The sequence below is a fragment of the Pezoporus flaviventris genome, unplaced genomic scaffold, assembly GCF_033815535.1.
Source record: "Pezoporus flaviventris isolate CSIRO_AGI_PZ_B2104156 unplaced genomic scaffold, CSIRO_AGI_Pfla_v1 ptg000018l, whole genome shotgun sequence".
Lineage (NCBI taxonomy): Eukaryota > Metazoa > Chordata > Aves > Psittaciformes > Psittacidae > Pezoporus > Pezoporus flaviventris.
In genome coordinates this window covers 539,426-563,123 of record NW_026892566.1, presented here as the reverse complement: position 1 = coordinate 563,123, position 23,698 = coordinate 539,426, and the positions used below count along the sequence as shown (strand labels likewise).

The 23,698-nt window shown below is 39.2% G+C and overlaps 1 protein-coding gene across 3 annotated transcripts in view; it reads left to right on the top strand.

Moving 5' to 3' along the window:
* The first annotated feature begins 129 nt into the window (after positions 1-129).
* The window catches only part of SLC44A1 (solute carrier family 44 member 1), a 72,489-nt gene continuing 48,920 nt past the window's right edge, over positions 130-23,698 (top strand). For all 3 annotated transcript variants that reach the window (XM_061454996.1, XM_061454995.1, XM_061454994.1), the window contains exons 1-3: positions 130-267; positions 18,147-18,236; positions 20,651-20,793. In XM_061454996.1, the coding sequence (XP_061310980.1) occupies positions 241-267; positions 18,147-18,236; positions 20,651-20,793 (260 nt within the window). In that variant the 5' untranslated portion in view covers positions 130-240. The remainder of the gene's footprint in view (positions 268-18,146; positions 18,237-20,650; positions 20,794-23,698) is intronic.

The window sequence follows — 23,698 nt, the reverse complement described above, 5'->3', positions numbered from 1 at the left end:
GGGGGAGGATGAGAGGGCGCCGCGGCGGGGCTGGTGCCGCAGCCGCTTTCCTCGCCTGAGCGTTCCCGGCCGTTCCCCTCGGCCGGCTGCTTCCCTCGGCCGGCTGCTTCCCTCGGCCGGCTGCGCCGCCGCCCCCGCCCCGGGGCGGGCCGTCGCTTGGAGTGGATGCCCAGCGCCTGTCTGCCGCCGCCGCTGCCTGGCGCCTAGTGGCCACCGCCAGGGCAGAGACCCGCGGACGCCATGGGCTGCTGCAGCTCCGCCGCGCAGGTGAGCGGCCCGCGCCCGCCGCCGGACCTAGCTGCCCCTCTCCCTTCCCTTCCTCTTCTGTCTCCTGGCTCTGCTGTTCCCCGCTGCCGGGCCCTGTTACACCCGCAGGCCTGCTGTCCCCCGCGGCTATCCACTCGTCCCCCGTCCCCAGATCTGCCGCTCATGCTGTCCCATTGCTGTGCACCCGCTCCTGCCTCTGTAGCGGTGCTCTCTGGTGGTCGTGCAGACCCTTTACCCCTCGTAGCCCCTCTCTCCCATGGCTGTGCACCAGTTTGCTCTCTCCCACTACCGTAGCCCCTACCGTATCTCTCCTATAGCTGTGCATCCCCTTGCTACACCTGTAGCACCGCTCTCCTATGGCTGCGCGCTCGTATGCATCCCCTGTAACCATACTCTGAACCCTTTGCTTTCCCTTCCCCCCTCCCCCCCTTAACGCCCCGCCGACAGCTCTGCTCTCCCGTGGCTGTGGACCCGTTGCTCTCTCTTCTCCTGTAGTCTGGCTTCTCATGGTTGGCTGTGAGCCCCTTTACACCGCATCCCCAAGCCTTGGTGCATGCAACTCTGCAGCATTTTGCTCCCCTCTAAAGCTCTGCTCTTCCCTCTTATGGCTATGCACCCCCAGGTTCAGCTCATATAGCCTTGCTCCCACCATGCTACGCTCTTCCACCCTCTGCGTTGCTCTGCACACTGCTCTGTGCTCTGCTTCCCCTGTGGATCTGCATCATTTTGCCCCTTCTTCCCTCAGCCCTGCTATGGCTTTGCAATCTTTGACCTACCCTGCTCCAGTCCCCTGCCATAGCTGCAGCAGCTGCAAACCTCTGGTTCTCCCCTGCTATCCCCATACTGCCTTACTACCCTGTCACTACTGCAGGGAGTGGGGAGCAAAGGCCTCTATGCACCCCCTATATATCTCCCCCCCCCCCCCCCCCCGTTCCTTGCAGCTTTTCCTTTGGGGCCCCTAGAGAGAGGGGCCATCTCATGGGAGGAAACTTGGCACATCCAGGGCCTCCCCAGTACGTTGCCTCTAGAATCGGAGACAGTTCTTATCCCAACCGCCTTCCCCAAGGGCTCGGGTACCTCCCTGCAACCTTTTCCCTGTGTGTGACCTGCCCCGTGCACATCTCTCATTTCCGAGCTCGGGTTTTCTGTCTTCCCCCTCCCCCACTGCACTGTTTTGCCCTTACTGACTCCTCTTTTTTCCCCCAGAGCGGTGCTGCCAAGCAAGGCACAATTGGGAGCTCCACCCAGCGCTCCAGTTTGCGACTCTGCTTTCTATTTTAACTTTCCCTTTGAACGACATGACCACGGCTATTCTGTTTTGGCTCCTTTCTGAAGGGTGTAGGATGAACGATCGTGACTAACGCTGTGGCTATGCTTTGCTTGCTTGTAAATGTTAGTTTCTTCTGGCTGTGTCACTTGCGGTGGCTGTATCCAGTTTCCAGCAGACTGCTTATGTGGGAAAGTCTGTCTCTGCTGTCCCAGATGACTCATCACAGAGATGAGTTTTTGTGGCTCATCCGTTCAGGCAGACCATTTTTTATTTTTTATTTTTTTTATTCTTTATATAAGCGCTCTGTCCTTCCAATGCAAAACACTGCAGAGCTGTCCAGTTGCAATAGAGAACATCCTTTACAGCAAATCTGCTGCAAAGAGGAAAGCAATCAGCTTTATGGTGCATGAAGAAATGGTCTGAATTTTAGAGAAGGACATATATACCAGATGTTAGGGGAAGATTTAAAAATTGTTCGGTCACTGCAGTACACTGTTGGGGAGATTGTGGAGCCTGTATTGCTTGAGGCTTGCCAAATATATATATAATATATATATAAATGTTAGGTGTCTGTCAGGAGTGGCTTAAGGAAGGCTGAGACAGACTTGGAGCACTGAGAGTGAAGTTGATGTTTTGAAATCTTTTCCAACCTTAGTTTCTGTGATTCCTATCCACGTTGCTTTTCATAACTGTTTAGCAGGTCCTTTCTAGCTCTCCTTTATGAATTTAAATAGCTGTTCACTGTTACATTGTTTTTCTTAAATGAAAATTCAGGCACATCTGTGGGTAATATTAGATCAAAAGCAGAAGAAATAGGGGATTGGATGCTTTAAATATCTGGCTTGTTCATAGGTTTCTTCTTCATGATTTTGTTGTTTAGTGAAATTTTGTGTTCCCCTGTAAGGGTGTGGATGTTAATAGTATGATACTGAACCTTTTTCATTTGTTTTCCTTGTGTGTGGCAAGATATGGTACCGTGAGCTTTGTATCCCGTATATGTAATTGGAGTATAAAGAATGGCTGTTTGTTTAATCCCCTAGCCATAAGCAATTGCGTGTCTTCTCAGGAAATTCAAATCAAAGGCTAGTTGCTGAATATTTTATCAGGAACAGTTTTGTCAGGTATATTGATTGCAGAAACGTTGCTACCAAGCATACAGCATTATGTTAGAGCCTAATGTCTGTCTTACCCTTTCTTTTATCGTTAAGAATAAATGTTGTGTTCTTCATCTACCATTGTCTTTATACCTTCCCCTCTGTTGTTTCCTCTTAAGCTTTCCTTGAGCAGGGCTCCATCAGATGTGCCTTAATGCTGCCTCACTTCTTGCTTCTTCCTGCATACCTTCATTTTAGTCTTTGCCATACAGGCTGTCCTCTTATCATGGACTCCTCACCCTCATTCCTTATGACTCTTTTTTATGTTGATTTCTCATTAAGTTTATTCTTTGGCTCTCTAGCCTATTTGAGCTTCATCTGCTAATACCCATTTCTGTTTCTGAGAGAAATTATTACTTCTGTTTTGATTTTGCCAGGCATCTTATCTGATTGCTGCATCTCCAAATCCCTTTCTCATGACTGTCACCTCCTCATCTCATTTATAATAGTGCAGTAACTATGACTGGTTGTTGAACATAGCAGATTTCTTTGACGTCTTCTTCCTAACTTGTATTTCATACTCAATTATCGTTTTGATGATTTTTTTTTTTTCCTCCTTTCTCCCTGCATGCATTTCCCGGTTCCTTTGCTTTGTAGGCTGCCTAGAAATCTCCCTTAAGCTTTTTCCTATATTTCTTATTCCCCTGCAGAATCTAAAGGTTTCCAGAGAAAAACTGATTAGAATCGGCATGTTTACCTTTGCTCAGCACTCTTGCCTGCTACTTACAGTGATGGATCCTCATGTTTGCTCTCTGCTTTTGTTTCCTTTAGCAGTTTAGTCTGACCCCAAAGCCCCATTCATTCAATTTTTCTGTTTTAATTCCAAATTTCTGGGTTTTACCTCTTGGCTGCCATCTTGCTCCCTTCATAATTTTATTCTGAGTTACTATCCTCCATCCTTACAGCTGACAGTGAACTATAGTCTGCTTCCCTTCTTTTCCAAACTTCCAAACAGAAGAATTTTCATCTGTGGTCACACATTCTTTCCTCTTTTATTGTACTGTTCCAGTCCAGGTTCCATGTGCTGCTGAAATTGCCTTCATTAAGATCCGTACAGGCTCCTTCTGGCCAAGTTACAGAGATTCCGTACCTTTCTTACACTCCTTGATTTGTACTGCTTTCAATGCTATCTGTAATTCTCAGCCACTTGATGTCTTATTCTTCCTGGACTTCTGTAATACTGTCCTCTTGTTTTTCACTGCCTTCTACTCTCAGATTATTAGTTCTTTTCCTCTACTGCTGTCTGTGCTTATACTTTCACTCTTCCCCCCCCTTTTGTTAATTTAAATCCTTTTATTACCAGATTATTTGACTTGAACTGTTAAGAGCGGTGTTAACTTAATACAACCATAATGGACTTTCTCCCAGATGTGCACATTCTTTCCTGTTATTCTACTGCTTTTTTACTCATTGAGGTGTTTCAGTCTGGAATACTTCTTTCCAGTGTATTTCTTCTTTCCGTTTCAGGCTTATTCCGCATTGGTGTGAAGTACTTTCACTTTTCCTGGTGTAGTATCTTCTGGGATTTGCACTTGTTCTTTGTTGTCACAACTGGAATTCTTGTTTACCTGTTGTTACTTTTTGATGTTAGCAACTGTGTTTCTTTAGGGCCTTTTGCTGTTCTCTGCTTACTTAGGTGGACTTAGCTGTATCTTTTTGTGTCGCTTGACTCTCACCATCTTGAGCCTGGAGCTGGCTGGAAAAATGCAATGTTGGCTTCATATTGCAGTTGTTGTCTTAGAGCAGTGTATATGCTCTTCATTAATTACCATGGGCAGGTCCTCCTAAAACTTCTTTGAACTGTAGTTAGGCCAAAGCATGCTGACCTATATGAGATTAAAACCTTGTAAAGGACAGGAGGAAAAAAGAAAACCAAACCAACCAAAAAACAAACCCCAGACACCTCTCTGCATCTCCTGTCTTGCAGTGCTGTTTATTATCAATACCTTCATGTGGTTTCAGTCAGGTGTCCTCCCTTGCCATGTCTTTATCATGAGCTTCTCAAGATGGGTGCTTCTGTCTAGGTTCAAATTGTTCATCATGGATCTGCTATGCAACAAAGCTTAAAAAATTTCTACCTAGTTTTGATACAGGTGGGTTTTTATGTTGTGCTGTTTTGGAAAGGATCTTCCCTTCCTGAGTGTTGGTGTCTTTTGAATGAATAGTGCTGTAGCTCCAGAATGATAGAATAATCAAATTTCTTTCAAATCTTTAGCTTCATTAAAGAAGAAAAATGGAATCTGTAGTTGAGTGGCAGTACTGTCTTCCGTTTCTTTTCATTCTTCTCCTTTATCAGTGGTATTTTCCGCTATCATAGCGTTAGTCCATTATAAAACTGGTTTTGTGGGAGATAACTGTTGGAGTTAAACACTCCCATGTCACTGTAAGTATCAGGCTATGCTATAAATCTGTTGGATTGAAGTAATTTGTGTAGGGTTTGGGGAGTTTGTTGGTTTTGGTTGGTTTGTTTGTTTTTAAGCAAGCAAACTTACCTTTCAGTGTAACTCAGATTTCTCCACTGATTGAGTTTGTAGCACCACTCCATAAATTTCACATTACTTTGTGTAAGGGGACAGAATTTCATAATTCATGAAGGGGAACAAACTGGGGAGAAGTGGACCTTAAATTGCTTTCTCTTCAAGTAATTGTTATCTAGAATCCATCCTTCCTTTCTGCTCCTACAGTTGAATTAAAGTGGCTGATTCTAGTTAAAAGGCATTTATCAAGATGTTACAGGAAGCAAGACTTTGTGACATCTTTGTGTTGGGACAGGGAAATACTGTGCATGTTTGTTTTATCTTTACAGCTTTGTATGTTAGTGGCTTAATCTGAGATATTTATGAGAAGCTTAAAATCTTGATGAAAATTGGAGGCATGACTGGGATAAACAAAGCACATGTTCTTGGTGGTTTTACAGGTGGCCTTGGTTTTTACAAAACTAAAAGGACTTCCCATTATAAGAGGAGATGAAGACAGATCATCCATTAACTTTCCCTTGAGTGTCTGCTGTCAAAGCAACACAGAATAAATCTAGAATTCCTAACTTAACAATAAATTTGTGGTTGTGATTAAATGTCACTTCTGAACTGCTGTGGACAATGAAGACCATTAATTGTACTTCAGCCATATATCTTCATCTGTCAGAGGTTCCTGCAGCCAAATTAATGTAGGGGGTATCAAAGTATGCCAGTTTCATTGTGGGTGTGGGTATGATCATGTATGAAGACCAGCTGAGTAAGGGTGTTGATGGGCAGAAACAGAATGAGTTGTGAATTCTACTTCCAGGAGCTAGGAAGCTTCATTTCCCTTTCAACATGCTGACAGTAGATGAAGCTTCCATTCTAGCTTCTGGCAAGCAGACAGAGTATGAAGGATGAAGAGTATAAGCAGGATCCAAGAACAGTGATATTGATTCAGGCAACTCATGAAGTTGTTGAGTACTTTTTGTATTTCTGGTCTGTGAGCTCTATTCATTTCCTGTGAAGCATGAGGTGTCCTTTTACAAATGCTGTCACAAGCAACTGCACAACCTGTGCAAATAATTCCTTTTGATCTTAATGTAGAAAGAAATGTTTCAACTACGTAGGTGCTTGTAAGTACTCTTTCAAACACTTAGCTTTTCCCACTGAGGACTAGCCCCTTCTGAAGTTCAGGCTGTTTTTCAGTTGTGGCACATCTTAAAAGGTTCTAAGTAGCACATTATTTCCTTTACTTTGTCAGGTAACTCAAAGATTGACTTTTTTTTTTTTTTTTTAAGCACTTCCAGAAGTGCACAGTTTGGATTAAGAACCAACATGGGACATTGCATCCTCACAAGACTTGGTTTTGATAAAGTGTGGACAGTTTTGAAAAAGATTATCTTTCATCGTTAATAGTGAATACTATATCCAAAGCTTATGCTATTGTTACCATATTATTATATATTATATTACAGTAACTATTAGCAGCTAGAATGCTGTCAGTCGTCAGACTCTTAGGTTAGTAATTGTGAGGGTATATTCAGTATCATTCAACTGACTGCTTTTATTTTTCATTTTGAAGAAATTACAATGGTTGTTATGCAGTGAAGTTGTCAACTGTCTTTATGCTGTTTACTCTAGAGACAGGCTTTTCCTTTGAACTTCAGTGGTTTCTTTTGTGAAAATCAAAATTTGCAAACCAACTTGACAGAAACTGGGATTCTGCTTTAATATGATTTCAACACCCAGTGTGTGATGCACTGCAAGAATAGGGGATGATTGCAGTATACAGGCAAGCTGAGATTCCATACTGCATTTTTACATGCTAGTTTCTAGCTGTCGCTATTTGAACCAGTGATGCTAGAATATGGTGGAGGGTTATGGCAAGCAGAACATGAGGACTTGTGCCTGGATGTCGTGTAATAATAAATGCAATGTAGTTAAGCAGCTGTTTACAGCAGGAATAAACTCTGGCCAAATGTATCCCCAGATACATTATTTCTCTGAGGAAGAGACCTCTGAATATCATGTACAGATCTGTAGAAACAAAACAGGAAATCCATTAACGTATTATGTTTAAGGTCATGATGGACATCTCCTGGAATGCTTTCTCAGACTCCCTATAGCTTGCTATGAAAAACTGAAAAATCATAGAACAGTTAGGGTTGGAAAGAACCTTAAGATCATCTAGTTCCACCCCCCCTGCCATGGGTGGAGCTAGGTAATCTTAAGGTCCAATTGCCTACTTGTAAGAAAGTATGCTTATGTAATAAGCTAAGGGCTTGACTCATCATTTCCCTTTACATTCTCCTCCCACCCTTTCTTTCATAAATCGGACAAAGCCTTCTTAGCTTTAGTTCCTCTTAATCTAATACGCTTTCAGGGTCCTCAAGCACTACCCTCTTTTTGTAATCCTGAGTGGTTTTCTTTTCTTGTTATGCCAGAATTTTTGACCTGTAAATTGCGATTTTGTATGTAAGAAGTGATGTAACCTTCCCCCAGAATCTATGCTGAAATTTTTCATCATTGTTAGAGCAAGCTGCGGAGAAAGGGTTCTGAGAAATTTTTGTTGGGTTCTTGACATCCTTTTAAATATAACTGAATATGGCTATTGGCGATACAGAAGAATGTACACAGCCAATCTATGCAACAGTTAGTTCATAGCTTTCAGTGTAGTGCCATAAGGACCATGTTTATGGTGACATGTGCAAATGCAAGCCTCAGACCTTGCAGAACCCTCCGCCAAGTAAGCCTTCTTTTGCCTTTAAAAGGCAGAAATTTCTTCTGCAAGATTGTAAATGCAATAGAAAAAGACATGATTTTAAGATTTTCAATTGACAAATCCATTTGGGTATAGGATGCGTTGTGAAAGAATATTTAGCAAGGTGCTACGAATATCTCTAGTGTTATTTTTCACAGCAGTACTGTGCAGGCCACAAGCTCTTAGAGAGCTGTGATGGTTTTGTTCTTGCATTGTGGCTTTAGACACTGTAAAAGGGTGAAAAGTTCTTTTAGAGAAAATTGCTCATCTAACATCAAGAGAGTACAAAGAACAGGGGCAGCGTTTCCTATGGAATGTCCCTTATCTTTTGTGAGGACCATCAATGTCTTTTGTGGAGACCATCAATGGGTTATATTTTTTTTTCTTCTGATAATGTTATATTGTGATAAAAGTTAATGCATTTGGAAGCAAAGTGTGTATTGTACTTGGACAATATTTTACCAGTCCAGAGCTTTGAAATGTTTTGTAATGTGGAACTTGCAGTCTGTTAGCAAGAATAAAATCAGAGAATCTGTTAAACAGGTTGATACACAATTAGAAAATACAGCATGATAAAGTAACATTGTAGGTACAAAATATCTTTAGAAAGGAAATGGTTTGGGTTTTTGTTCGTTTGTTTGTTTTTGTCATCCCCCGGGTCCCCCCCCCCCCATTTTTTTTTTGCTTCGCCTTCCCCCCCATGACTGCTTTTTACTAATGATTAAGAACCATGGAAGTTCCAAACATAGATTGAAATGGGTATTTTAATGCCCTGAATAATATTATTGTGCTATTTGTAAAGTGCCCTTATTTATTGATGCTTTCAGATGCATACTTAACAAAGGGTAATGAGGAAAAGAAACAATAGCTAAATACTTTGAGGGTTAAAACCTGGCCTTTTGTGTGCAGATGGCTTTATTTCTAAATTTCAAAACATCAGCAGGTGTGCTGATCATGTCAGCTCTTTATTTAATCAGCTGTGTTATGTTTCAAGATAAATATTTAAGTTGTAGACTGAGGTGGAAGCATGTAATAAAGGAGTTTTAAAAGCAATATTTAAGTTGACTGAAAAGATGAGTGGAAGATGATATACAACACATGTCAGGTTCGTAAGTGCCCATGTATGGGTTTTCATGGTAAACATCTTTATATTACAACATCAGTAATGTTTTAAGTGCTGTCTTGTGTGCTTTCAAGTTTGTTTACATTATGTTGAAAACTCATAAATATTGTGTATGGAGTATGAGAACATTACTGAAGTAGCGGGTGTGGACATGTACTGGTAGTATGCTTAGTCTCTGAGAAGCAAAATATAGATCCATTACGCTTTGGTGGATAACTCTAAAGCAGCATTACACCATCAGAAAACTTTCTTCCTAGCCGGAACTCTGAATTTCATACTTACAAAGAATAGCTGCATGCTTTCAGTGGACAAGGGGTTGGAGTAATGGTGATGTGGAGCTATTAGGCAAATAGACATGCGGGTGCCTAGATGTAAAGTGCTGGCATGTGGCTTTCAGTAAAATCCAAAAGCGTGACTAATATCTGCTTTGCAGTAAATTGAAAAATAAAGTGGTTTTGAATGAGATTGAAGCAGAAATTCCACAAAAATGGGTGTTAGACACCACTGTGATCTGCATGTTCTGTAAGGCAGTACACTTGGAATTGCCCCATTGTTTGGGCTTGTTAACTAGAGGATAGTGTCATCATGGAGAGTACTTACAGGAAGCAGTGTAGTGTTTTCCTCTCTTTCTAGGGAGACTGCCACTTGTAGCTCTAATAATATTAAAGTGACAAGTTCATTTGCCCCTGGAGGTGGGAGACACAGCTTTGGTTCTGTAAATCTGAGGGCATTCAAACATCTGCCTCCCAGGAAAATGCTATAATTGGCAAGCTGCATGGGGTAGGAGCAATACTGCTCTTCCCTAGGGGTAGATCCAGGGTAAGTCTAAGAATTTTTTTAATGTGTTTGTGATATGGTGTAGTTCCTCCTTTCAGGGAACTGGTATAGGTGAATGAAGTAAAATCTGGGTTTGCTGGTGTGTGTTCCTCCTCTACTAATGAAGGCATACCAATAATTTGCTGTATAACAATCAGTTTTATTGTGAATCTGAGAGAATCATTTGAATTCATGATAAACTGTAGTAAGCTACTGCTTGGTGCTGTGTCTGAACACCTGTATGTCCTGCACAGGAAATCTGTAGGTAATGATGAGCGTTTTTACTAGGGCAGCTTCACACAGTGCTCTTAGGCTTCACAGTGCTGCAGACTAATAAGGGTTTTCTATAAAGAATTGCAAGATAGCAGACACAGTAATTAACTTAATGTAGTTTTAACACTTGAAGACTTTTCTTTGTGCCCTTTGTGCCAGAGTACACTCAACTCGCGAAGGTTTTATATGGAGAGCTAGTTTGTGTTGCAACTTTTGTTCTCAGAAGTGTACTTGTGTGGGGTTAAGGGAGTGTGGTTTTGAGGGATATTTGAGTTTTGGGGGCTTTTTTAGCAACAGTGTCATCCAATCTTCAGAGTAATAGAAAATCCTAGAATAATTACAGACTTCATTCTCCCTAGAGGTAATAACAGAGATGTTCAAGTTGTCAGAGACTCTGTTTATTTGTGAAGGTATTAGAAAATGTCCATATATTTTCCCTCCCTCTCAGTATGAATACTTTTCTGCAGTGCATTTAACATGTTAGAAGTTCCCTACTGCTTTTGTTTGAAAATGTGAAAGAACTTGCTAGATTTTAATTGTGGATTCTGATGTTTTACGCACTGTTCAGTTATTACCTACTAAGTTGGCAGCGTATGAATATAAATGCTCTGTTTCTCATGAAGTAAGTTACTGATTCACATTTATAGTGAGACACACATGAGCTATACCTATAATGGGTATCACGTATGTTTTAACCACTCTGTGGTCAAAATTTATTTTGGATGCAATATATTAGTCATTTTACAGATGTCTGACATCCATAGCAAAAGGAGAGGATTGTCTAGTAGCTTCATTTGGTGTCAGTATAGTTGCAGCTGCTTATGAATAGGGGACTTAGGTCTTGTTTTTATGTCTTGCTTTGGGTTGGAGTGATCCAAAAATATCCTAAAGTATTAGTGCTTGGGGTCAAGATTAATTTCCTTTTTCTGTTTAGGCTCTGGAATTAAGATCTGTTCACAGGTGGAAGAAGTTTCATTAGGACAGTATACAGTTGATACTAGTGCTTCTCTTAAACAGCTGAGTGGTATGGAAAGGTGTGCCATGTCTTGGACAGAAAAATGCCATGCTGTCTGATAAACTGTAGAATTATGTTCTTATGATGGAAGCATTTTGGTAAACTAGTAAATTACAGTTCCTCTTTTTTATAGGTGGTATGCTTCATGCTAAAGGCTGGCACGTGATTCAGAGTGTTCTTTAGCTTGTAAGGATACGTAAAATGAATAAAGGATGACTTCTAGACTGGATGACTTCTTGGTGACAGCCTCTTTCACCTGGCTTTCCTATTTCCCAGGGAGAACGCAAGAGTGGACCATGCCTTACATGTCATTTTGTGTTGTGCACAGCATGACAAATGGATCCACCAATTCTGAAGCATTGAACTTGCATTGTAGGTGTAAAATGACTGCATTATGTACTCACTATGCTATTAGGATAAACTGAATGCTGTTTATGCAGTCAGTCGAATCTCTGGCACTTTTTTAGAACCAGCCTTCCTTTTAGGAAAAGTAGTTTCTGCAAGAATCGGTGACAGTTTCCCACAAAAGATCCAGTCAGGATGAGTATCCTTTTTTGTCTCTAAGGACAGTTTATTAATGCTTTGTGCATACTGTAGCTCCTATGTAGATAGGTAGCTACACAGTCATCTCTGAATTCCTTGATTTACATATACAAACAGCAGTCATTTCTGTTTACTCTGCCGTATTGAGCTGCTGTCACATACACTGAATCTAGGTGTTACATGAAGGTGATAAAACAGAGGGAAAAAAATTGAAAGGGAATATAGTTAAATGAATATGATTCTTAGGATGGGTTTTTATAAAAAATTTATCTTAAAGTGACACATCAATAATAATATCCTTGAGGATTTATAAAAGTACAATAAAAACTATCTTTTAAAAAGAATAAAACCCTGAAATTCTTGCAACCCCAGATTTTCAGTATCTTTTTATAATTGTCGAAACTGGTTAAAAATTAGAAGAAGGAGTATTCCAAGTTTTTCTACCATGACTCTGCAGAGACAAAAACCCCACCTAAATTAATTAAAGCTATTTGAAAAGTTAACTTACATAATCCTTTGTAGTAATTTAAACTGCTGGTAATTTACTTTTTTTTTTTTTTTTTTTAATGTCTATTTTTTTGCTCCTTCAGGAAACTACATGTTTCCCTCTCCGAATAACTTTTAAAGATCATTGATCCAACTTAGGTAACTTGGCAGTGATAGCTAATTCGGCAGTGACAGCTGATTGAAAGATTCAATTGCTTTCCTGTGAGCTTAGTGAAAGATTGAGGTAGAAACACTGTTGCCGCAGAGAAAGGGGCTGTAACATAGCTGAGTTACTCTTAAATATCAGAAAAACGAAATGAGAAGTGGAAAAAAAAAAAATTAAAAATCGGGAATTGTTTCTGCTGCATGAAGGACTATGATCAGAACTTTCTCTTTGTTAGGTCAGAGGAATCTGATTGTACTGTGTAGAAAGACCAAAGGAAATCAATCTTAACTAGTTCCATGGCATTTAGAACTATTGATTTGTTTTCTAGCTGGGTTCTGTGATTAAAAAACAAACAAAAAAAACCCTATATCCCACTGAAAACATTAGTCACAGACACCATTTTGAGGAATAAATGGGAGCTCAGATATTCATGCATAAGTGTTTAACTGACAGCTTAACACAATAGTTCTGTGAAAGGAAGATACAACTTAAAATTTTCTTACATTTTGTAGATGATCTTAGGGGGGAGATTTTGTAGAGGGCAAATTGCTGTTGTGTTTGACATATTAAAAACTTGGAAGGTGGATGTAATATAGAAGGGAGGCTAAGGGCTAGAAGTGGTTAAAAATTTGGGGTGCCTTGGTGAGGGGAGAGTAATAACTAGACTTGTTTTGTGAATTTATCCAGTCTTTAAGGAAAGGTCAAATAATGAATAAATGTATATGGTGAAAGCAGTGGTGACGATTCTGTAGACTAGGTCTGTGTCTGGCAGTACTATAACCCACCAGCTGAGCCAACAGAAGCTTTGGAATTTGTAAATGTGTCTGAAAAGTGTCTGAAAAGTCACATCCTTAAAGCATGGTATGAGCTGCTAAGGGGAGAATGGGTCAAATGCTGAAGTGCCCGAGTACACCAAGATCTGAGAAAACTGTGTAAATCTAGGCCTGATTGTTTAGCTGGGTGAGTAACAAAGCCGTGTCTTGTATTCAGTAACAAAAAAAGTGGCTATTTCTAAGGGCAGAAAGTACAAAAGCATATTCTCGGTGCCTGCAAATGGAAAACTGGATGTTTTGCATCATCTTTGTCTTGCATTAGAACCAGGTTGAAAGAAAAAGAAAACTAAACCAAAAGAACTTACTGCTTTTCAAGCGGGAATGTCAAAATGTGTGCGTTTCAACTTTCCTGCCATACTCCCTGTTATTTTTTTACTTGAAGTGGCATGAATTTAAATGAAATGCTGAAGTAGAAGAATATTGGGTTACTATGTTTCTTTCATATGCAGGTAAGATTTTATCTAGTGTTACTTACAAGTAGAGGTAGTGAACAATTTGCCCTGTATGTGTACCTTTAAGGATTTTGGAGCACCTGCACTTGGAAGCCTTCTCCTGAGCCAGAACAGCGTAGCTCATGTAACTGGTATCTCATGAAGTTTAACTCTGTTTAGCTTTGCTGGCAATGAACATTTTAAAAAATGTCTTCTCTGGGCTTTCTTAACAGTGTGTCTGGTAGTCCTGGAGTTCTGTTAGCAGTTTTCAGGACTGCTCTTCCTCATGACTCCTTATAGGGTTTTGATGGGACATCCTTCATCCTGGGTCTCTTTTGAGACTTGCTTTGGGCTGAAAGAATGTGAGGGTTGTATTTGTCTGTTCTGGTTTGGTTTTATTTTTTTGTCCTTAACTACCTGAATGAAGCTATGACTGTTCTTATGACCTCTGTGTTCATACGCAAATTGTAATAGTCCCATACTCTCCAATTGCTAGCTTAAACTCGCTAGATGAAGTAAAGCCTAGCATCTAACCTCTCCCTGCCTCTCCTTTTCATACAGTGGATGTTACTGAGACCAGTTGTTCACTGGGCTGTCCTTAATTCAGCCCATCTGTCTCAGTAGCAGCTTCGTTTTCTTCTTCCTAAATCATATGATCACAAGATTTTAGGATTTCTTCCTGCTGCCTCTCTCATGGTGTTGCAACATCCTCTGCTGATGGCAAATTCCATCTTATCCTGATCTTATTCACATCTTTGCTACTTACCCACAGCTTGATTATTTATATATATAGTACTGCAGATGTTTTTTACTTGGCTCCTTCTTCAGTCACATCACTCTGAAATTTTACATTGCATGAGACATTTTGTGTTTAAAAAACAATTTGCTGCATCTCTTTGCACCTGTAGTCTCCTGCTCATATGCTGTATTTTTGCACTTTTTTGTGCTCTTACGTGTGTGTTGCACTCTGGCTGGGGCAGATGAGTGCTTATATGGTACTATCCAGTACAGATCTTGCCAGTAACAGTGAAAGTGGTAACCATTGGTTTTGTGCTATGTTGATACCTGTAAAGAAGCATACTACAGTATGCAGAAGAGATGGGAATTCAGACCTGCTGTTTGGTGCTGCAGAGGTGTATTTTTGGAAGTGGCAGGGACAATGAAATCTGGAGGGGGCTGGTTCTGTGTTTTGAAGTGGTTGGATGCAATGACTACCAAGAAAATAGCCCCTTTTTATTTTGTGTTTCCATACAAGCACTTCCTGTCTTAAGACTGTGTAGCTGTGAGTTCAACTAGAAAAGCTAATGTGCTGGCATTCTTCGCGCTTCTCTTCTGCAGGAGAAAGCCTAACTTTAGACACCAAACTTTTTAGGTGTGGTATTAAGACGTAATTGTAAAATCATGCCACACCCAACAGTTTTTATTTGGTTTTGAGAAGCATTGAGTTTGCTAAGTCTTCTGTAAAATGGAATATGTCAGCTTCTTAACACAGTAATTTGGGTTCTTGAGTAAATAACTCTTAAAATCAGCACAGAAGAGCTATTATGGGCAGAAAAAGTGTTTCCAACCCTGCAAGTTTGGAAACTTGCAGGTTTGGAAACATGGAGAGGCAGCCTCTTTTGCCTGCCTTCCACTCTTGAGTGATAGTGCTCCTGTTAATCTGTGCTGTCATTAACAGTGCACAGATAGGCCTGTCCTTTATTAATGACAAAAATATCCATTGAGAGCATAGCATAATTTACCAAATCTCTGTTTAAAGAGAAAACTTGAAATTAATAAAATAATTTTAAAAAATTTTCTTTTCCTCTAGGTTCTTTAGCTTTCTTGCATCAGCAAATACTGAATGCTTTTAGAGGAAAGGCTGAAATGGGTAGAAGTGCTGATTTAGGATTGCAGGCGAGGCATGCCTGCTAAAATTTTATGGTAGTTCAGTTACAATGGAGGCAAAACATAGTTTCTAGGCTGCAAAACAAACAACATCTGTTAGACCTTATGTTGACCATAGATTAGTGATTTGTCTTGCCTAAGCATGAATATCATGGCCTAAGTAAACATCTAAGGGTATAAAGAGGACAGGGAATAATAACTAGAGAGATACAGACACCAGCAGGAAAGAAAAGGATGAAAGGTGCGAAGCTGTGGAAGAAAATTCAGTGGGAATCCAGAATACAAGGAAGCAACTGAGAAGAAAACAGTAGATAGATAATGGCAGCCAGCTTGGGTTGTAGCAAGGTCTGGAGAGAAGAAAGATTGGACAGGCTATTGGAGGTGTTTTTCTAAGGAGGTAATAATTTCATACGGGGTTAGTATGCTGGGTACTCTCTGAGTTGCCTCCAAGAATGCTTTTTGTTAAAAATAATTTCCCCCACTTCTTTAAATTATGTTTTGGATCAGAATAAAGGCTATGGACATAAAATGAATTCTTCTGCATAATCTTCTAATAGTGTGCTACACTGTGGCATTTCAAGTTTCTTTTTGATGTACAAATTGCAGTCCACTTGGTAAATAAAATGGATTACTTATGGTAAGTGTTACTAGTCAGACAACCTAAATCTTTGCAAGAGCTATTTCAGAGGATGCCCAGTGGCTTTTAAAAATCCTATTAAAAGATTTTGTTTGCAGATGGTACAGAGGATGAAAACCTTACAAAACAAACAAACCACAGTATGCAGTGCATCTTTCTGCTCCCCTGTTTGTCAAGGGCAGTTTGCTCATAAGATGCAGCTATAGCTGAAATTAGCCTTTGCTGTTTGTACATGAAAGTAGATCTCTAAAGATTCCAGAGTTGGAGTTGATTTAGGAATAAGAAGTGTTAAGCTTTACATATTTTATGCAATTATGATTATGCTAATTATGACAATATAAATGTCACAATCTTCTTGTAAATGTTAAGTTTAAATAGTGTGTTAGTTTCAAGTGTGAACTACCAGGATCAGAAGACAGTTTTGTTGAATGAATGTAGTAGAATTGATAGTGTGATCTTTTAGCATCTCTCACTACTGATTATTGAATAAAAGAAGTTTGACTATTCAGAACTTGGAGTGAATTTGCACAGTTTGAGTTAAAAAATACAAACATATCTTCAGGTGGAAGTTATTTAATAAAATATTGCAGAAGTAACATTGAATTCCCTAGTGCAAAGCCAGACTACTTAGAAAACTGTGTGTTTTGAATTACGGTGTATGCAGAATTTCATTTATATTATACCCAGTTTGTAGTTTTTTAATGGTAGCATTTAAAGAGGTTGCTTTGTGCCTGTGATTTAGCAAAAACTAAAGTAATGAATACAGAAAAACCCACCCTGCTAATGTCACATGAGTTACATGCTATTGCTTTTTTGGAGAAAAATCTGAGAAAATACATACCGGAGATAAAAACTGTTGACATTTTACCCAACCATTCTGTTTTAATTCAGTTCTGACATTTGCTACCTTGTCAGCAGAGCTTTGGAGATGCTTCAGAGTCCTAAGAGAAAAAAGAATTAAAAAATTTGAATAGGTTACCTCTTCTGTCTCTGAAGAGAGCTATTCTGGACTCTCCCCATATCAATCTCCTTTTCTTCCTCCACAAGTGTGAAAACAATGTGTGTGGGGTTTGAGTCTTAGTAGAAGTATGTGAAGAGTTAGTATTTGGGAGCTAATAGAAAAAGCTTGTATGTGTAACTATCTTTAAAAGTAACTGTAGTCAATATTCTCCTATGGTGGTTAGTTGTGTACTAGAGTCAATGCTCCTTTTTTAAAAAAAAAACAAAAACCAAAAAACCCTCACATTGTTTTCTTAAATTCATTTCCCCTAGATGCCAAAAATGACTGTTTTTAACAGACTTTAATTATCTTAGCAATGTATACACAGGTGAGAAATTTTACCTCAGGAGCAGCAAACTGAATTGCTTACAGCGCCTTCATTATACTCTGCAATAGAACCTCCATCACTGTGTATTTCAACCTTTAAGTACACAACTTTCCTTTCTGGCACCTGGGCTATACTGAGTAGGGGTTTTTTTTTGCTGAAATGTTAAGCTCAGCTGCCTCTTGGCAGGCAGAGAACTGTTCCTTTAACATCAATTTATTACCTCGTTTCTACATTCACTGTGTGTAAAACTTGTTAAACCTGTAAATAGTGTTTTAAAACTGAAGAGCTTTTGAAAGGTTCAATCTTTTGCCCTTCTTGGAAAGCAGATTAATGGAAAGTAGTTGTGGAAGACTGCAGATATTGTTGATTCCACGCCATTAGCTTTTGTTAATAAAAAAATAGGGGAAAATAACCTTACTTGTGGATAAATACCTGTAAATTCCTGGGAAAATTACCTGTCTTCTGTATAAATAATTCTTTGTTGATCTAGCTTCCCATGGAGGTGCTTCTTTTGAAGTGTCTTTCGTGAGCCTGCCTTTTTAATTTTTTGACAAAGCTGCTTCATCTGTGTCAGAGTTTAAAGATAACTCCTGCTATATGTTAATGCTCTGGATAATTGTTTTCTGGATTTGTCTGTTATGAATAGAAGACAATTTATAAAGTGTTGTTAACCTCACTTCTCTCTTCTTCACTCAAGAGCTCTAAGCGAGAGTGGAAGCCTCTTGAGGACCACAGCTGCACAGATGTACCATGGCTACTCTTATTTATTCTCTTCTGTGTAGGAATGGTGAGTAAAACTCAAAGAATACTGTGAATGTTATATAATTAAAGATTGTGCATTTATTTGAAGTTTTAAAACCCTTCAGTAACTTAGTCACTGGGTAAGTTGAGGGCATACTGGCATGTGAACTATCAGATGTACAACAGAAGCAGGTAGTATGTATGTATCAAAGGCCTTTGGTAGGAATCCATAGCTTATTATTTGGGTCAGTTATTGTTCTGGCTTTCCTTCCCCTGAAACTCTAGTTTCACTTGTAAGTGATTTTCAACGTGGTGAGGTATCACTTGACTCATGTTCCTTATGGGACTGTATGTATCCAGCTTTGAGTCTAGTAAACAGTTCTGTGCATCTCAGTAAACTTTTTTCTGAGAAACAAATTGTGAATATCAAAAAGTCGACTTGTTTTTTCTTGGATGCTGTTATACTGTTAATAACCGTATTACTAATGGCAGGATCTTTCTTTCCAAGTTATCCCAGTTTCATCCTGTGTGATGAAACTGCTGTATTTCTCAACTTAGCCTCACAACACTGTGCACTTTATATTAAAAAAACCAACCTTCAAAAGCTGCAGAGGAGTGAAAATCAGAAATAGACAATTTGTTTTTTTTCTCATCTTTTGTTTTATGTACCTTCCTAAACGGGGAATGTTTGTCACTATCTTATACTGCTGTGTTGCAAGCAGTAGCCCTTAGGAGTATGGAACTTCTGTGCTGTCAGCTTTCTTTTCTGCTGTGCCTTGGTATCTGGTCTTTGGAGTTATTCCACTGTAAAATTTCTTTTCCCCCAGTGTTTGTCATTTTCTGTGCTTCAAATGTAAAAACGTAGTGTTTTATTTAAATCATATGAATTATATTCTAACTGTAGTGTGAACATCTTAAGATTGTAAAAAGCACAGTACTTCCTGAAGCAAGCAGCTCTTTCATGGTGGGTTTTTTTTCCTGCCTATGTTGATGTTCTGTGGTTACTCAGTCTATATGTACCTGTTCCCCCAATTATTTGTGAATCTCTTGTGTGTGAGTGTTCTAGATTTTCCTGTCTAAACAGTATGATATACAGAGCAATTTTCCTATTGGGTCAAATATCCTGCTAGTTACTGTTCTAGGAGACTTCATCTGAAAGGTCAGGTACTATAATGGGTGAGGCGGGCAATCCCTGCACTGTTGTAAATTAGCTTAGATGGAGGTAGGTGCATTATTTCCCTTCCCCTGTGTATAGGGAAGAAATTTTTGAACCAGTCAAGAACCTGAGTACTAATATATGTAAAATGCATGCTTGTATGTCCTTTACAGAGTAGTAAGGGATCTGAGAAATTGAAAGTGAGTGCTGGAAATAACTTTAATTACTTATGATAGTCTTTCACTCACTTTGTTGTTGTTTACACTTCAAATATTAAGTCTATGAGTGCATTAGTGCATTGGCAAGAGAAAGATAATGACCAGCTTGCTGCCTGGGATTTCTCTATAGTGATAGCATGCCTGTCAGAGAAGACCACTCTCCTGTATCTTCAGACCTTTAAAAATCACTCATACTTCAACCGTTTCATGCCAACTTCATTATCTGTTGTCACCATCTCATCTGATCCTGTTGATGTCATCTGTTGCTCCACACATTTGTCTCAGCTGTTTACTCTGCTTCCCCTTCTGAAATCTTAGCTTGCCTCATCTATAAAAACAGTTCATTTGATGGTAGTGGAGTGAATGGATGGTTCACTTCTCCCTGCCAGCAGTGTTCCTAGAGAGCTAATGATTCTTTTGGGACTGTCCTCTGCATAATCACTGCCTTCATCTTCATTTTGCTAGTGAAATACATCTGAAAGTTCTCAGCAAAGCCTCCCTGATGCGGAAGCATTACTCTGAGCTGTTTTGCATCCCCCTGCTCTGGGTCTGTTTCTTTCCTGCATTTGAGCTCAGCATAGTGGCTGGAAGCATAGTGGCCTTGATCTGGTCACTTACTTTGGAGGATTTCCTTAAACTTATGTCAGATAGACTTCTAGATTCTAGGTTATCTTTGAAAGTACATAATTTGAAGGAAAATAATAGGAAAAACTTAAAGTGGGAAAATCTGGGCTGTCTGGAATCCTCCAAGGTACATACTAATCCTTGACAACTCCAGCTCTGCTTCTAGTTCTCCAATGCCTGCTCTTGGCCTCCTCCCTTTTGTTTCATGCACCACTTGCTGATAATATGACTCTCAATCACCTACAGGGTTCTTAACTATGCTTGGATAATATGCAGTCTTTCGAACTGCATTCAATTTTATAATTGCACAAAAGTTCTCTGGATTGTCCTTGTCTTTCCTTTTTCAGTCTGAAAGAATTTTTAAAGAACCTCCACTTAGAAATAAATGGATTCAGCTGACTTCTCCCACATGTCACGAGTATCACCTAAACTATGTTTTTGTTTTTTTTTTTTCTTCTCCAGGGTTTTATCTGTGGCTTTTCAATAGCTACAGGAGCAGCTGCAAGACTGCTTTCAGGATATGACAGTTATGGAAATATTTGTGGGCAGAAAAATGTAAAGGTGGAGGGAATAGTCAACAGTGGTCTGGACCTCACACACAAGAAGTGAGTATGGGATTCCAATTGCTTCATTTCGTAAACCAGGAAAGGCAAAACCTGTCTTCCTTTGAGAGTGGTTTTCAATAAACTGGGAAAAGGGATATGCTAACTCATTACTGCTTGTCCTTCTCCACTCCTGTCAGCTAGAGAACAACTGTCTTTTGTAATAACCAGCAGTACTACTTTGAGAGCATATGTTAACAGATGTGTGATATAAGTACAGCTAAGATATTGATAGAATTTCCCTTTCTTGGCATCCACTTTATATAGGAGACTGTATCAGGCCACTGAAGAATCTTGTTTGAGTTTTAGGTACAAGAAGTATTCTGAGATTTGGGAACAGGCCTTTGGTACCTATGTAGATATGGTTGCTTTTGATGTTGTATACTCATTTTTTGTCATTAAGTTTAGGGGGAGATGGGATAACTCTGACACATTAAAATGAGAGTTTAAACTGTAAGCAGAATATATATAAGTGGCTTGTGGAGAAAATGCACAGAACTTAAAGCAACACAGAGCTCTTATTAAGCAGTGTCATGTTAAAACACATACTTACAGGTCAGAACCAGCACAGGTATAAGATGTCTTTTTCATTGTTGATTATGAACTAAAATAACTTTGATTTCCGACTCTGATAGCCTTTGCTTCACACTTCACTTTCAAATTAACAGAAAATCTATTATTTGCATGAATTATTTTGGAAGGATGCTTTCCTAAGATCTGCTTATTTTGAGTTGCTATAATAAGGGTTTCTGAATATCTGATTTAAGGTATAATGTGGGTAGGTAACTGATGTGTTACCAGAAGAATTTGATTTAAATAAAATAACCTGAAAATTTTTAGAGAGTTCTTCTGTCAAAAGAATAACTTTTTAATCTAATCGCAGCTTCCAAGAGGATAGTTTTTCTACCTTTCTATATAAAAAAAATATAGCACTTCCTAAAATTAGGTGGATTCAGTACAAAATTGTCATTCCTGTGTTGTGAGAGAAAATAAAAAAATTTAAAATTTTAAACTTAGAAAGGAACAGTGTCTGAGGTGTGAACATGGAGATGCCTTATTGAAACAGTTCATAGTGTGTCTCCTACATGTGACAGAAATCAGGCCATCGTGAGGAGAAATATTTCCCACTGCTAAGTGATTTTTTCTTTTAAAGAGAAGGTTGAAAGACAGCAAATAAAAATAGAGACCATTTTAAACACTGTTAATAGAGCCTGTTGCTTATCAAAGTCTTAATAAGCTTCTAAAGGATTATGTTTTTCTAATGACAGTATCATGGCTGGAGGCATGACCTAAGCAAATAAATAAATACACCCATATGGGATTTAATCATCTCTATTTGGTTGAGAGAGAAAACTTTCTACTAAGGCAGACTGTTATGTAATTGTTCACAGTGAAGTGCCTGGTACAGTCCAGAATACCTGCTTTGGAAGAGGCCAGTTCTTATGTAAGCAAGGGATCCTTCCCACTCTCACACCCTGTAGTTTTTTTTTGCTTTCTCAGCAATTTCTCAGTAAAAACTATTTGCTTTGCATCTGTCTCTAGCAGATGGAGTTCCTGCAGTGTCTGAGGTCCAGTTCGTGGGAGTATTTTTGAGGAAGACTGTAAAAATAAGCTCTTCTTCTTGCCTCTGCATCTCAGTTTGTGTAGAGAAAGGGCTTTAAGCTCTACATGTTCTGGAAATATGAAGTTATTCTCATTTTATTCTGCTTGCAAGGTAATTTTGTCTTCATTTCCAAGGCAGAAAAGCTAAATCATCTGTAAAAATAACATTTTCTTCCTTGTAAACAACAGCAACCCATAGGCACTGTAATGAGGAAGTGAAGTGGATGTGGTCTTTGTGGATATGGAAATCTGGGTGGTAAGGGTGAAGAGCAGAGTCCTTACACAGATTTCGTTTGATCTGTGTGCATCAGTTACACTGAAACCAGTGAGAAGAAATGTTGCAACGGAGGATTTTACAGCTGGTCTCAGGCATTTTTTTTATCTTTGTAAAGAGAACACAGTACAGCTTTAGTAGGCTGTGCTCTACAGTGAGACACAAGATTATAGTCTAACTCTGGCAGTGAATTCTCATTAAGCCTGTTTGCTTCAAATGAGCTTCTTGCTTTTCAAATTCTGGCAGTAATACAGGGGTTAAAAATGACCTTTTATTTGCAAATAGATGATGACCGTAGCAGCCAAGTACAAATCCCTGAAATGTAAGTTCAAACCGAGTTTTTGATTACCAATACATTTCTGCTTGAACAGAATTCAGTTTGTACTGTTCGCTCAAGTGTGAGAAGATGTGTATGTGCTGCTATAGGGAATCATTAATGTGGAATTCTGTCTTAATAAATGCGTTTGACTCAGGAGGATTTGTGGGGTTTAGGTAGTAGCAAAATCCAGGAAACATTTGCAGCATGCATACAAAGAATTCGAGTGAAACTGTATGCCCTACCCATAATTTCTTTAAAGTGGGTATGATCACTTAATTTACTTCTCTGTTGTGATAAGATGCTTGTAGATCACAGCAAAGCTTATTCTGTAAAGTACTCATTTGCCTATAAAGAGATGCCTCAAAGGCTGCCAGAAAATCGGTGACATTGGCAAATATAAGTGCACAAAGTACTTGAAGGTGAGATAGGCTTGTTCATGTGATTTGCCATCGTGCTTCAAGAATCAAGGGGTAGTGTACAAAATGGTAATGCTTTGTCTTCCTGTTTTTGCAAGGAAAAAGGAGACTGCTGTATTTCTCATGAGCCTGAACAGGGAATAGGATGTTTGTCTAGTAAGCTAGCAGGCAGAGCCAAATTTGTTAATTTTTTTTATTTATTTATTAAAAAAAAAACAAAACCAGACTTTGCTAATTTCAAAATTACTGTTCCTTTATTGCAGGGATTCTTTTAACAAACCTTGATTTTCAAAAGAG